A 15,759-nucleotide genomic window follows, 5' to 3' on the forward strand; every position below is an offset into this window, starting at 1 on the left:
ACCAAGATTCTCCAGGAAATACGTCACGTTTTGAGCCGACTGGACTGAGGTGTGTTTGATTTGTATCACCGTGGTCGTTCAAATGGGCGGCTTCTGTTTCTATAGGGCAATACACAGGAATTAACTGACACAAGGATACGTTAATCCGATGTTTTATTAGATAATATCGGTTCATCTTCTTAAGCAGCTGAAATAAATAAATTTGCCGTGTAATATTTTCATGAAATCCCGAACATTAGAGTAGGCCTACAAATCATTTATTTAAACAAGTGACTTATATTTCACGATATAGATTTGATTAAGGCTTTTAAATCTTATTAACTGGACGATGAATGCTTTTCTACTTGACGTTTTTGTGTGTGACAATTATGGCTGTTTGCCTCGAATTCAAGCTCTTTCATTGTTGTTTCATCGTTACAAATGATTTCTGGGCTACGCTTGTATACAAAACACACATCCTTGTTTTCACAAAAGTCTGAGTCGTACTGTTGTGCGTGACTGCCATCTTCTGGGTAAGTATTTGACTTACACTCATTACTTGAAAGCACACCGCACGGTAGAGGGAGCCATAGCGGAAAGCTCTCAGTCTGACTCTGCTGTCTAGCCGTAACAGCCTGGTACAAGTGAATCCAGACCATTTTCAGAAGCCCCGCTTTAGCACGGAACAAAGTTATCCCGGAATAAGGACAGCACGCATGTGCCGTCAACCCGGATGCACATCTTTGTTCGGTCTATACCCCCCCTCGCCAACTTGTTACATATTTTCTCCGTATAATGCATTACACGTCTTAGAACCAGCTATATAAAGCTTTAGCAATCTAAACCAGTCCAAACCGGGTTAACCAGCCGGGACATAAGGCGTGGATGACACTGCATCGAGGCGACAGTTATAACAATCTGGTTCCGAACAGCTGCACGTATTATTCACGGTGAGGCACCACATGAGGTTAAACACGGTGTATATAAATGTTGTTTACCACTTTCTAGGTATGTCACTGTCTTGGTATTCCTGAAGTGGTATTGACAGAGGTAAGCTGCTTATATTTCCCCATGGTTTTGTGTTGCAGAGTAGCCTACGTCCTGTAACTTGGAGCATGGACTTTCGAGGGAGGAGGCACGAGCGAGGCAGCAACTGGACCGACCCGGAGATAGTGGAGCTGCTGCAGCTGTGGTCCGATGAGTCTGTGCAGATTGAACTGGAGAGCTCCCTGCGAAACCAGCGTGTATTTGACCGCATAGCCCACATTCTGCGGGAAAAGGGCATCTGTCGTACCGGGGACCAGTGCAGGGAAAAGATAAAAAAGATGAAGCTGGAGTACCGTCGCATTAAAGACAATCACAAAATTAGGTCATGGAAGTTTTATGATGTGATGGATAGGGTGCTGGCGAACCGACCGGCTGTTACCTACTCCTCCTTGGGGGGAGCTGTCATAGCCCAACATGTGTTTCAAAGCCCTGACGGGCCTGACTCATTCCTGCAGGGGGTCCCAACAGTCACCTTTGGGTCTTCTTCCTCAGGGGGGTTTCTGTTTGGTCATCCCCCAAAACCAGGAGATCCGTTGGACATTAAATGTGAAGATGTGGAGGAGAGCATGCTGAATTCAGGTGTTGCCCACCCTGACATGTACTATGGGTCAGGAGATGAACAGGAAACTGATGGGCAGTCTCTACTGGGGCAAGAGGACTCTCCGGGCCGAGGGGAGAGCTCCACAAATGCAAGGATCTCCCCCTCAGGTAGTCATTTCAGATATTATAATTACTAAGACTATGTATATAATAACTATATCATATAATATCAAAGTCAACTTTATTGTCAATCTTTCAGTTTGTGTGTACAGACAGAGAGATCCCACAATCCCGAATACAAAAACAAATATATATAAAAATATGTATATATACATACACAATTAACAGACACATTTATATGCACACATTAAGACATACATAAAAGCACAACAATCAATATATAAAAAACACTTCAATACCTTTGAGAAATGTACATTAGTGCAAGACTGTCCATATCAGCATACAAAGTGTCTGGTGCTGGATCTAATCTGTCATTAACATCAGGTTATACGTGTAATTAAAACATATTTTGTTCATGTCTGCAGGTTTTAGCGACCTGAACACTGCCGGTCCTGCCACCCAGACTGTTGGTGGTGATCATGCGCCAAGGGACACTTCTGAGCTGCCCAGTCAAAATGGCCCTCATACCCCATCTTCTGTGAGACAGAGGAAGCGTCGCCTTTATGGCAAATCATCATGGGGCCTTGGGGGTGCTAGATGCAGCGGTCAAAGGAGCCTGGATAAGGCCTTGGCCAACTTCCTGACCTGGCAGCAGTCAGCAGAGGAGCGCCTTCTCACCCTGGAGGAAGCGCGTCTGGACAGAGAGCTGCAAGCCGAGGAGCGCAGAGAACAGCGGGAGGAGCAGAGGGCAGAACAGGAGCGCCAACACGAGCTCCGCCTGTTCAGCATGCTCACAGGGGCATTGGTTGCTGTCAGACAGGCCGCTCCCACCGCTGCGACAACACCGAATGACCCCTCCTGCTCACCCCTACCTCATCTGTCAGCCTCAGTGGTGACCACAACCGCCCCTTCTGTCTCATCATCTTTATCTCAGCTGCCTTCAGAAGCTCCCACGACGCTGGTTGCTTCCACTCAGGAAACGATCAAGTCAATGCCGCCTACATCTGTCAAGCCCTGCAAAATGTCCCAGAATGTTTTGGCAATAGAGAGAGGAGCAGGAACTCTTGGCTCTAGCTTATACCTGTCCAACCGTGGTAACATCATCCGACAGCATCAGGGCATCCTCCAGGAGGGGCATGCTCAATATGGATTGGACAAACACCACGACAGAGATAACCCCGATGTGAGTCTGGGTCATGAATAAATTGGCTTTGCAGCTGTCAGAAAAGCTCTGATGACACAAAGAATGACACTTAAACACTTTTCTTGCTTCCAGGGCATAATCAACATGGGTACCAGTGAGAACAAACTATGCTATGATCTTCTTCTTACGCGGGTAATTAATGTGCAACCCCATCCTGGTAATTTAAATGATTTTTTCCCTGGATTCACAAATGAGTTTAATTTTCCTTTCTGCTACAGCTGACCAGGCCTGAAATGCTACACATTGAGCCATCATTGTTGCAGTATTCAGACTGGAGGGGACATACATTGTAAGTAATTGGACATTTCCTTTCGCTTCAGATGAGAGGACTGTCGTAAAGTTTCATTTTAACAAGGCCTTTTAAAGTAAAACCCTCTTCTAACCTCTCCATTTCAGCCTAAGAGAGGAGGTCGCAAAGTTCCTTACTCACTACTGCAGTTCTCCAAACCCACTGAAGGCTGACAACGTGAGTGAAGATTATTGCTTTTGCTGCTGGAGTGTAACACAAGTCATTTGAACAGTCTGTAAAACACAAGCATTTACACTTCCCCCACAATATGACGGATGGAAATATTTGCAACATGTAAATTATGACTGTAGAGATGTTGCCACATTTGCATATCATTGTACACACAACATATTTTATAAAAGCAAAATACAGAAATCATCTCAAGAGTTTAAACTACTGAGCACTAATACTTAGTGCATTACAACATACATTAATTCATTAATAATTAAACATTTGTAAGGAAACTATTTGCAGAATGACTTGCACTTTTGACTCTAACGTACATGTTAATTGTAACTGTAATGTGCTTCTAAACCAGCAATTAAAATAAGATGTAGAAGTATTCATTAATTATTCTTTAACATTGTGGTCTCCTTACTTTTTCGAGGAAACTTTTTTTTTAAAGGGGAAATAAAGTAACTAGAGCACACCTATTAACTTGCAGCCTTTTAATTGGGCAACTGGACTAAAGTTAACTGGGCACTACCTTTTGAGTCAGTTTGGTCAAATTAATCACGACGAAGCTATCCGAGAGCAGGCTGTAAAATACTCCTTTTTCCTTTTGTTGTTCTTAATCAGGGTCTGAAAATGGCACTGTCTGGCACAGTGGCATGCTGCAGTAAACTAGGTGCGACACTAAGGAAAACTTGGTATGTCCTTAATGTTAGATGTATCTAAACTGGAAGCATTACATTCACAGTGAATATCAGTGTTGGCTTTACACCTTGGCTTTCTGGGAGCCCTCTTTTTTGGGATTGGAGGGTGGAATGGTACTGTTGACATGCATGCACAAACATGCAAATAATATACTATCAATATATTTTCATTTATACAGACTTGAATTGACAACTTCAACTTTAAATCAAAACGAATAAAGTTCTAATAGCTCAGCTTTTATACAGTCCTAGCCGTTATGAGCAACTTAAACAACATGTGCATTTTCCCTGTCCACCAAAGAGCCAACCATTAACCTGCATTTGGCAGGTGTCGGGTGCTAATTAGAGACCCTCTGTGTAACCAGTCCATCTAGATTGGAATGTAGAGCCCATCTGTGATAGCAGGTCCTCTTCCCATGACTAATACTGATGTCCAGCAATTTATGTAATTACTGACAAATAAGTATTTAAACAAATGTTTTATAATGCTGCTTCAGAAGAGAATTTGGATAACAGCCATTCTTTCTCTCAGATGAAGGCAGTGAATTAAATGAATGTTTCTCATGAACTTGTAATGATTATAAAGATGCTAAGTACTGCTCCTGAACTAAAATATCTCTTTTCTTGTTTAAACAACTTAATTTGCAGATGTAATGAATGGCTGTTGTAGTAGGTGGATGAAAATGTAGCAAATGAATCAGCCTCCTTCTGTGCCTTAATTGGGTTTTCATAACACGGTGAATATGTGTGTGTGTGTTTTTTTAGGTGGTGGTGATGAATGGCTGTGGTTCCCTCTTCTCGTGTATCGCTGCGTTGATTTGTGACCCTCAAGGTAAGTTCAGACGACACTGACATAAAAACACAATGCTTCCATATCTATACTGAATTAATACAAATATGTCCACTAAAGCAGCTGAAGTTTGTCTGTGTTGCCTTTGTAGTTGTAACTTTTATTCATGTATCTTTGCTTTTTAAATGTCATTTCATAATATGTTTCTTAATGTCTTTCATTTTTGTAAAGCACTTTGAATTGCCTTGTGTTGAAATGTGCTATATAAATACACTTGCCTTGCCTATTAAAAATGATCATCGTATTAAATATAAAGCATGGGGTAGTTGTAGTATAATCATATAACCCTAACACTTTTTCCTCAACATGATTATTTAGGCAGCTACATAAATAGCAATTTAAGCCTGAAAAGTGGACCAGTTACTACAAACGTTCATGGTAAATCAATCACTTGTGTGAATATGTACAATATGGAATGAAAACTTTGATTATCATATATAGCAATTGGTACATTTCATTCTAATTTAGCAATGAAAATACCCATCTGGGTGTTGATGTATGTGTTTTTGTATTTCATATGGTCTTTGTGTTTATTATGTTGCAGATGCCGTTCTTATTTCTACTCCTTTCTACGGTGTTATAACTGAAGATTTACAATTGTATAGTGATGTGAAACTCTTCCATGTCCCTCTCGACTGTGAGGTAAGAAAAGAGAGCCGGATTTACTTGGATTGCTTACTATGTGTTGGTGTTCAACATGTTTGTTCTATATGTTGTTATTGTTGTTACATTACGATATAGATTAAATATACTGTGTCTCACATGTATAATATTGGCATTGCATTAAAGAACATCATGGGATCTTGCGCAGTAAGTTGTATCGTCAGTTTTCCAATTGAATGCTTTTGTGTTGTGTTCTTTTATTTTTAGGGTGATGGCAAAGACAGTCGGCCCTTCCACCTTACTGTGAGCAAACTACAAGAAGGTTTAGAGAGGGCTAAACAAGAGGTAAGCCATGATTGCATTTGTTTTGAAGCACTTACCCCTAATGAATATTTAAAGAAACACCAAACCACTCAAACAATGCTTTGTATTTCGAAAAGAACCTTGGATACTCTATGTTTCCTCAGTGATTTGCTTTGTTTATAAAGATGAAAGACACATTTAAATGTATTTAGAAACTACCCATCTCTTTTAGGGTTTAACCATCCGAGCTGTTATCCTGATGAACCCCCACAATCCTCTGGCTGAGATCTACACCCTGGAAGAGATGATTGCCTTCTTGGAGTTTGCCAAAAGGTGTGTTTGCCCCGCTATTATCTCAAGCTCTGGCCTAACACTGTAATCCTCTCGGCAGCCCTTTGACTCCTTTAAGCACATGGCCAAAAGCACTGCAAACAGTTCCTATTGTTGATTGTTTATTTTACGGCCCGAGAGCTCTGTCCCATGTGTGGAATATCAAGCGCTCTTGATGGAGTTTTATCACCTCTCCTTACCATCAGCATATTTTCAAGTGCAGCCATGAGCAAAGGAGTCTCCTGCATCATCCATTGTTTTCTAAATGATCATGCCAGAGAGATTCCCACCGCAGACGCTTGCAGGCACTGAGCTGCTGTAACCATAAACCACAGTGCTTTTACACTGATGCAGGATGTTGAGGAGACTATTTTACAGTTCTGTTGCATTTTATTTTGTCATAAACAATCATTACTAGTATAAAACCATTTATTAATGCTCCACTATATTATTTATTTTTCTTATCTTTGTCTCCATGTTTTCCCTCTTTAGAAATGAGCTCCACACTATCGTGGATGAAGTGTACATGCTGTCGGTCTTTGATGAATCTGTCACCTTTCACAGTGTCCTCAGTATAGACAGGTACTTCATGAACCTAACCTCTGCATGATTACTCTATTACACCCTGAAACATAAAGACTGTGGCCGAAGACAGCCTCTTAACTGCTAACAGTGTGCACTTATTTTAGTTTGCCCGACCCACAGAGGACACACGTAATGTGGGGGATGACCAAGGTACGTACTGTGCTGGGCTGCATGCGAGTGTGACATTGTGAGACTTTGATATCCCTGCTCACAGGACAGTGAAATCTCAGACTTTCTTCAGTGGGTTTTAGCTCTCGGCGTTCTTTTTTCATTCACACCTCTTGTCGTTTCTAGGACTTTGCTTTGGCAGGATTCAGAATCGGCACTCTGTACACTGAGAACAGAGACCTGGTGGAGGCTTTGGCTCAGCTGGGCTCCTTCCACGGTATCTCTGGAACCACACAGCGCCAGGTAGCTCAACTGCTTCAGGACAGAGGTATGGATCCAAGATTCACATGTGCTTTTGGTGAATGATATCTTAATGAGCAAAGTATCTAGTTATGTCCCAGGTTGAAGGTGTTTTGGAGCTTGACCAATGAGAACAGAAACTGAGCAATACGATAACACATTGTAGTCACATTTATATATTACCATAAGTTCTTTATCATAGCCATTCACCTTCACTATTTATCATAAACAAGGCATTTTGTTTAACACATGCTAAGCAAGGCAGTATCATTGCTGTCTCTTATGTTTAGAGACTTTCTATCACTGTGACCTCTCATGGAAGAGAACATTGGGCCAGTGTTAACTCTTATCAGCTGTCGGCCGTCAGCTCTGCGCAACTATAGAGATAAGGTTTATTTCAATACACATATAGATTAGTTCAAACATTACTTATCACTTTTGTAAACACATTTATGAAGATAATAAACAAAATGCTCACTATTGTTTTCACACTCTTCTTTTCCTATTGTAAAAGTCCTTTTTTATGGTTTATAATTCAATGACATCTGCTGTTATCTCCATATTTCTATGTATGTCTACATGTGTATTATGAAATTGGTGAATAAAGGTTAAAAAAAAAGACAAATATGTAACCCCTTTTGGTAAAGATGAGTTGTAATGCACACTTATATAATCAGCTATCCTTGTACAAAGCTGCTTGTTTGTTAACATTCCTAAATCCATTCATTTTGGAAACAAGCTTTTCAATAATTCAAATGTGCTGTATGCGGTTTTCATTCTTCCTCCAGATATCACCCGCTTTCGTGGCTTCCTTTTGATATGACAGGAGCACAGCAGGGTTCTGCTGCACAAAGACTTGTTCCATTTAATTCACACCCACCTATTGTCACTCTCGTGTTTCAGAGTGGATCAGCGAGGAATTTCTGCCGAAGAACAGGTGCAGACTGAAAGCCGCTCACAGCTACCTGACAGGAGAGCTGCAGAGTATGGGCGTCCCCTACCTGGACCGACCTGCTGCGCTCTACGTCTGGGCTGACCTCAGAAAGGTACCGAGACGAATGCCAGGCTAAGATGTCTTCAGTTCTTACTCTGACTCTATTGTATGTGCGACCTGTACTGTAGATATGATGTGTCACTTTTGTCTCTTCTTTTCTGTAGTACCTCAGAGAGCCGTCATTTGAGGAGGAGCTTTCCCTGTGGAGGCGTTTCCTCCAACATAAGGTGGTGTTGAGCGCTGGTCAGGCCTTCTACTGCTCAACACCCGGCTGGTTCCGCATTGTCTTCTCCGACCAACAGCACCACCTTCAGCTCGGTGAGTCTGTAGTTTAATATGCCCTCTTAAAAAAAAAAACTTGAAGATGGACACCTTTATCTCCCCCCGCTCCTTCAGGGACACTATTACAAACACCCTGGTACACACATGCAGCTGCTTCGCCTGATGCTCTCTACCAATGTCTTGACCTCTCCTATAGTATGCATTACCATGAAGCAATGAATGGATGAATGATTGAATGGATGAATGTTCTATATTATTGTAATGACTGATTGAACTCCAGCACTATTATTTTAGATATATTATATGTCTAACTGCTATGCCTGCCATCTCTGCTCTGTGTCATCGTGTTGTCTCCTGGGTTCTGTACTGCCCGGAGTCTGTCTTTTAATTTTCTTCCTCCCATCCCCCATCCCCTCAGGAAGCCTTTTGCCTCCTGTCAGGTCATCATTGAAAATAAGAATTTGTTCTTAATTGATTTTCCTGGCTAAATAAAGGTTCTACTACTATATCTTGAAATCTATTTTCAAGTTTTTCTGCCTTAAACTTGACATTGATCTATTATTTCATTTATTCAGTCTACGGTTAGTGTTATTCCATTTTACCTCCTGCTTTGTTGTCTTGAACTAGGTATTGATTGGATAATAGTAACTGACTTGTTCTGTTAATGTTTTGCGTTGCGTCAGGTTTGAAGCGAATGAATGCGGCCTTGAGAGAATTTGAAGAAAAAAACATCAGCCCTGATTCCCTCTCTGTCAAAGCGGCCAGTGAGGAGAGCCAACAACCAAAGAGAGAGGACGGTGCAGATTCAGACAATGCTGCAGTTGTCAACTCAACATCATCACCTCAGAGCAAGTCATCGGAGCAGCCCAAGGAGAAGGATAGCTCTGTGCCTGACACAGACCCGCTGGACACGGAGGATGTAGTATTGCTGGACCGCGAGGCATCAAAGCCCGCGGACAGTCTGGACTCTCTGATTGGCACCCTCAGGAACCAGATCCATTCATCCGATTGGATGGAGAAAAACACTCCGGAGCTGTCTGCTGGGGAGGACCCAGAGATTCTTGATGTATTCAAGGCCCTGCTGCAAAGAGCCGGGAAGTAAGCTTAGGATAAACATGCACGAACGTAGCTGCCAGCTTTCAAGAGGCAGTACTTCACCCTCCTGCGTTTACTTGACACAAACACCTGACTGAAGAGGAGAGAAGAAGAAAAAAAAAGCCAGTAAGGCCAGTATGGAAGGACAGAACAGAGAACTTTCTCTCTGAAACTCGAGGCCTTATATTTGATCTGCTAAAGAAAAACAGCTTTTTGTTATTTGTAATCCACACTGAAACGATGTTAGTCTTTTTACAAATCTAAATGAATGCCAAATGTTAATCAACCAAAATCAGTTATGTTGTACTGTTTAACATTTTGATCGTACTCTCAACTGTACGTCTTTATTATTTGGTCATATGCACTTTATTTTATCTATGTATTTCTTTATAGTTAATGAACTGTGATTAAAGGAATGAACTAGTATGTCTTAAGTTGAATCAATTTTATTTGGATGACATGTTTTAATTTTTAATTTATATACTATCTTTTTTTGTATGAAAATTATTTTAGTTTGATATATGCTGTAATCTTTTTATTTTGAGTGGGCTGTGGGCGCCCTTCCGTTGCAACAGAGGCAAGGGTAGTGGGTGGTATGACAAATATGTGAGATATCTGATATCTCACTGTGAGGAACAGCGAGTGAGATTTCCTTAAATGTTTTGTCACGGATGATGACACTCTGACACCCCCACAGACTTTCTACATTTGACATAAACACATTTCTTCATGCTATATTGCTGTTACAGAATATCACTCAAATGTCAAGGGATTTCAACTTCCTTTTAACATCCATTTATTTATATATATATATATCTTTTTTATGTTAGCTATACAAAAACTTCTGCTCCCTCCAATATTGAATAGCAGTTGTTGGTGCTTTCACTTTCTGTACAGTGTGAGCTGGTGGGTCGCAGTGGAGAGTTCAGGGGGAATTCAGACGCCGTCTGGGGGAGTTTCCATTGCAGCAGAGGCGGAGTAAACACTGCACGGTTTGATTTGCGAGCTAAGGCTTGTGGTCCTGAGCACTACAAGTAGGGTGTTCTGTTTGTACAGTAGTATTTGTATTGCAGTAACCATCCTGTAACTAGTTCCTGAAGTGTTTTACCTGTACACAGACATACTGTACAGTTTTGTTCCTGACACCTTTCTGTTTTCTACAGCAACAAAGGTAAGACGGTGCTTCACTTACAATTGACATTATTAAAACTGAGTTACATCAACTGAATAAGGAGGTTGCTCAACTTCAATGTAATAATAACATCTTAATTTCCTCCTGTCTTGTCTGTTTTCCCTGCCAGGGAAAATATGAAGTTTCTGGAGCTGGGGGAGTCCACAAGTCGCTTCAGGTTCTCTCAGTCCTGTGTGGGGTTGGCAGGTTGCCTGTGTGTGAGCTACGCAGTCTGGACACCGTTCTGGCTGAAGGAGAGGGGACTCTGGACAGAGTGGAATAACACTAAAAGTGACCAGACAAATCATATAGGTGGCAATGACTTCAGCGGTGAGCATCAAGCATTTACATATTTGGCATTTTACTCTAGTCAAGAAATGTAATTTGTCATCTGTCCAAATATGTCACTCATCATGGTTAAGTCCAGTGTGACTGACATACAGTAGCATTGCAGCATGATTAATAAGGGAATATACTTGTCTGTTTTGGATAGGCACTGATCCTCAGTGTACCTTTTTCTCTACACCTCTGTATCCCGAGAGGATCGACATACAGATCATTTGAGAAATCATGGGTTGCAGAGGAACTTCTCAGTAGCTGCAAACATGTTAGAGCTCGCTCCTGTAGAGCGGTGAATTCCACAAGTTTCTCAAGTCTTGGTTGGAGGCAAATGTGCTGAAATCTTGGTCAGCTAGGATACTATCAGAACTATAACTATAAGAAATAGTATCCCTTGTTAGTTGTATTCCATTGACATTGTTACTAATCAAACCTACCTTTTCATTGAATATAATGTGGTCAAATCAACCCCCCTCACTTTACAAGCACAAGAAAAAATGTACATGGATTTTTCAAGTTTCAGGTTGAATGGTAAATATCTGTTTAGCCACTAGAAGAAAACAAAATGTAAATATTATATAAATATATGTAGTAGAGTATAATTGAGGCAAGAGACCAAATCAACAACTTGCAAATTATCAATCACAAAACCAGCAGGGCTTTGGCGTAGTGGTTCTTTTTACTATTTGATTAGTCATAGGCCATAAGGTGGGTTTAATAATGTCAGTAAATAAACTATGACATATGTGATTAGGGGATGCCCCTTGTAACAGAACATCTAAGTGAAACAATCTGCTGGTCATTGTTACAAAAGTAAAATGTCTTCCTTCTTTTTTTATTGTGCAAATCAGAATTTCAGAATTAATGTTGCAGTCATGAAAACTACCTAAAAGTACATGAACTCTTGTTTTTACCCTATTGGTTTCACTTTAATGCAGAGCTGTTTCCCTTTTACAACATGTTTCACTTCAACATTCTGCCTATTCATAGTAGAAACGTATTGTAATTATGGCAAATTAAAGTTATGATCAATCATTACCTTTCTCATTTTGAACTGTGCATTTGTCCTACAGCCCTGGAGGCAGAGAGAGTATTTGGAGTGCTCTCCTTCCTGATGGCTGTAAGCACGGGGGCTCTGTGTCTGGTGTTTGCCCTCTGCTGGACATCTGAGACGGTGCGCTCCTACTCCAACACTCGCTCTCTCCTCATGGCAGGACAGGCCCTGTACCCCACCACCCTGCTGCTGTTCACCATGGCCTCTACAGGTAACACCATGACACTGCTCAGAACATTTGAAACCTGAGCCACACACCATGTTTTTCTATTTATAATTAGTTGTAATACCTATGTGTTCCTAGTAAAGCAGTCAAACATATCCCCATTTCCATTTAACCTCCAAATAGCCTTTTGGGTTGTGTAGTTCATGTCAAACCCACCTCTCGATAAATTCTTTCATGTACTCCTCATGTACATACCCTGCAGGGCAGCAGTGGTTTAAAGACACTTTTAACTTTCCCTGGAATTGCAGCTCATTATCATACAAACTCTTTTCTAAAGCTCCAGGCATGTAATAATTGACCTTAATGACTTTTTTCTTTTCCCCGCAATGATACTTGATTTGACTCGATTTTCTCCACTTTCTATAGGTTTCTTCTTCCTCCTCAGCTGGTCCTTTTTCACCTATCAGCACAGGGAAGAAATCCGTCAGGACTTCTCCAGCCTCGGCTCCTCCTATTGGCTAGGGGCCTTAGGTTGGGTCCTGCTGTTGGTCGTGGAGATGATAGTGTTTATAGCTGAGCAAGCTGTTGTGCCTGACATCCTGCCAGACCTAGAGAAATCTGTGGAGTCCTGGCGGATTTCCTCTCAATTGAAGACCGCTAAACGCTCTTTCAGCGACGGTTATTACCCTGGAAACATGCAACATGGCTCCTAATAGCCTTGAGTGGGGTGCATAAATTAGGACATGACTGAGGAAATGAATGATAATGTGTATGTTACACATTACTAACACAGGCTCAATGGGGAACCAGCAATTCACACTCGTGTCTCACTCGCCTGATTGAGCCCCGGCATCAAGCTGAGTGGCCTGTTTGGGAATCATTATTATTATTGATCTATACAACCAGACTGAATATTGATTAACTGTGTTGGGAGTTCAAGTGTTTGCCAGAGGAATTAAGTTGGATTCCTGAAAGTCTCCAGCTTTCTCAAGAGCTGATCATAGCAGTGATTCTCCACTTTGTTGCCAGTATTGACTCAAAAGTAAAACACTAAGGACCAACAATACTGGCTGGTTAACTGGGCGGTAAATGTAAGATGACAATTGTTATCTGACAAAGTGTATTTGTAAACTGGTGCTTGTTGTCCAGGTGTGCCCCCAGGCCAGAATCAGATCCAGCTTTGTTTAATTTTTTTGTGTCAGATTGATGTTATCAAAACACTCACAAAACATCCAGCTTGTACCTGGACTATTATTTTTTTTCAAGTACTAGTGTTTCAATGTTTCTGTATAAGCTGCGAAGTTGTTGATGCATGTTAAATACACGTATGTTTATGTTTATTTTTGTTTTCTTATAAAAGGTAAAACAAAGGTGTTTGCTAATACAACAAATGGAAATATCACTTTAATGATTCCTTATTTTATTATCTATTAGTGGTCATATGCTGTGTTGTACGTTCAACACGGATTAGTTTAACTATGCTGATCATGTGCTGTCCTCCACAGCTGAATAAAAGTTGGATATGTTTATTAACGTGTGTCTGTCATAGAGGGTATTATCAGCTCATATGGCTGAGCATGATGGTTGACAGCTTGGCGTGTTCCTGCATCTGTTTACAAGGAGTTGCAAGTGTAGTGGAGCAAAGGTTTTTCCAGCCAGTCCTACATATCATCAGCTATTTGAATCACCTACCCAGCACATTTTCAGCATAGTTCCAAGCTTGTGGACCACCCGACAACAGACTGCCTCCAAAGTCGTTATTTACTTTTCTCTCACACATTTCCTGGAGGAGAGGAAGCACTCTGACGCTGGACGGCTTATGTTTATGTTCTGCACCTGCCAAAGTGGGGGAGAATTAAGTGGCTCTGGCTCTGTTAATTGGGCGTTAATCAGGTGTTGCTCTAATTAAAAGGCAGTTCCGCCCTGTTGGGCCCTGGTAATGAGTTTGTTATTAAATCCACAGAGGATTTTTGTCTCTTTTTCAATTTACCAACAGGGTAGTGCTTAATTGCTGTGTAAATGAGGGGAATGTCCTTGAAGGTCGTCTTGCATCAGCACTCGATCCATGAGCAGAATGGTTCTAAAGAGCTTCCTCACCCAAACTTCAAACCTATTCAGTTCAATGTGTGTTCACCACTTTAGTCAAGCTGTGCCTCTCAGCAGTGACTGTTATTTGTAATTCAATGCTAAATCCTAAAAGAATCCTCTTTAAACCTCATTTGTTAAATTAAGAGAATAGGTATGCCACTTTCTTTCTGAAATAAAAGTACTTTTGAAAAGTATTTCCTTTTCATCTAAATTCTTTTTTCCCCCTCCTTGAGGGTGTTGTCTTGGCCTTTGAAAGCATGCAGTCTTTTATGGCTGCCAGTCTGTCATAAACAAACTCTCACTTTTTCCCTTCCACCACCACAAACGCTGCTCTTTCACCTTCCCGAGAAAAAACGACCAAAGGTTGAGAATGCCTTCAGAGAAAGACGGGCGGAATCAATGTGGAGATAGAAAGAAAAAGATAGTGAGACGTTTAGGCACAAAAGATGAAATGACAGATGAATGGTATAAGATGTTAGGCACAGATAGACAGGGGGCCTGATAGACACAGAGAGATCGTAGGTACTGATTGTTGAAGGGCATTTTCTACAGAGACATCAATCAGAAGATGGCACCAAGATTGAGGCAGGCCGCCAGCGATTTCTGCCCGCAGACAGCAGCATGTGTAGAACATAACCTGGGATAAACCACTGCTCTTCATATCAATTAGAGACCAATTATACAGCCATGTTCTACTAATTACAGCACTGACACTACCCCATCCCCCAGAATAATGCATGTGCTTCTCTTTGCTCCTGTGCGCTAGTGTTCATTGAGATATATAAATAAATGTGCTTGCTAAAATGGTGAAGCATCCTTCCTGAATTAGATTTGTGTTGTGCTGTAACATTTATTTTGTGGTAAAGAAAGCAAGCTGTTGTTTTCAGCTTTACCTTTTGGTGGTGCTGGTGTAACATCTTTTGCTTTGCTTCTTGCAATGAAATCCAGTGAAATGTAGGAGACACTGCTCTCATTTGACGAGTAATGAAATCATCAAAAAAAGGAAAGTGTTTGTTTGTGTTTGATTATTATTTGTGAGGTAGACAAAGTGTGATTAATATTCTGTAGCATATTTCAGAGGATTTTGAGCCAGAATGTGCCGGACTACTTAATAAGCCAATTTTTATTTGGCTCGATGTGGGAGCATGATGAATTATGAAATAAAGTGAAAACTTGATGCCTTTTGCAGTTTTATTTCCCTGTGGTTTACATAATTCACTCAGAACATTTGTAACTTTCCTGACAGGTTAATGCCGTTTGGTTCAAAGTAAAAAATGCTGAGGAAATATGCAGAATTGAGCAGTGGCGAGCCGTCAAGGGCCTCTGTGAGGGCCTAAGATATTCTAAAAAATAATATTTGAATACATTAAAAAAAACACGTTTTTTTTTAAAAATATTTTTTTAAATATTTTTTTGTTGTTACATTTTTCATTAGTT

At 40.9% G+C, this 15,759-nt stretch overlaps 2 protein-coding genes across 6 annotated transcripts in view; one reads left to right on the forward strand and one right to left on the reverse strand.

Annotated features, from left to right (window-relative positions):
• furinb (furin (paired basic amino acid cleaving enzyme) b) overlaps positions 1 to 1,083 on the reverse strand; it is a 119,296-nt gene extending 118,213 nt beyond the window's left edge. The window contains exon 1 of one of the 2 annotated variants that reach the window (XM_034215762.1): positions 978 to 1,083. The gene's annotated coding sequence lies outside the window, so the exon portion shown is untranslated. Of the gene's footprint in view, positions 1 to 2; positions 20 to 977 lie in introns of those variants that run through there. The other variant, XM_034215766.1, reaches the window with a different exon arrangement.
• Positions 628 to 15,499, forward strand: accs (1-aminocyclopropane-1-carboxylate synthase homolog (Arabidopsis)(non-functional)). Of its 4 annotated transcripts, XM_034215758.1 has the most exons (21): positions 628 to 929; positions 1,073 to 1,734; positions 2,112 to 2,869; positions 2,963 to 3,022; positions 3,109 to 3,179; positions 3,287 to 3,356; positions 4,820 to 4,886; positions 5,223 to 5,282; positions 5,449 to 5,546; positions 5,775 to 5,852; positions 6,043 to 6,143; positions 6,633 to 6,722; positions 6,830 to 6,875; positions 7,020 to 7,161; positions 8,037 to 8,179; positions 8,292 to 8,445; positions 9,093 to 10,538; positions 10,623 to 10,675; positions 10,806 to 11,005; positions 12,088 to 12,279; positions 12,661 to 15,499. In XM_034215758.1, exons 1-17 carry the CDS (start codon positions 865 to 867, stop codon positions 9,509 to 9,511), a joined length of 3,084 nt encoding a protein of 1,027 aa, XP_034071649.1. In that variant the 5' UTR covers positions 628 to 864; the 3' UTR covers positions 9,512 to 10,538; positions 10,623 to 10,675; positions 10,806 to 11,005; positions 12,088 to 12,279; positions 12,661 to 15,499. The 4 variants fall into 4 exon arrangements, with proteins under 4 accessions (XP_034071649.1, XP_034071651.1, XP_034071648.1 ...); XM_034215760.1 differs by having other exon boundaries at positions 1,068 to 1,734; positions 9,093 to 10,675; XM_034215757.1 differs by having other exon boundaries at positions 9,093 to 10,675.
• Positions 15,500 to 15,759: the final 260 nt, after the last annotated feature.

Source organism: Gymnodraco acuticeps, unplaced genomic scaffold (genome assembly GCF_902827175.1).
Source record: "Gymnodraco acuticeps unplaced genomic scaffold, fGymAcu1.1, whole genome shotgun sequence".
NCBI lineage: Eukaryota > Metazoa > Chordata > Actinopteri > Perciformes > Bathydraconidae > Gymnodraco > Gymnodraco acuticeps.

What these genes read in the sequence shown, in the direction of transcription:
- accs (XM_034215757.1), top strand. Translation starts at nt 865, where the DNA reads ATGACACTGCATCGAGGCGACAGTTATAACAATCTGGTTCCGAACAGC. An exon ending in ACCCACTGAAGGCTGACAAC is followed by an intron (nt 3,357 to 4,819) that starts GTGAGTGAAGAT and finishes GTGTTTTTTTAG; the next exon opens with GTGGTGGTGATGAATGGCTG. An exon ending in ACAGCACCACCTTCAGCTCG is followed by an intron (nt 8,446 to 9,092) that starts GTGAGTCTGTAG and finishes GCGTTGCGTCAG; the next exon opens with GTTTGAAGCGAATGAATGCG.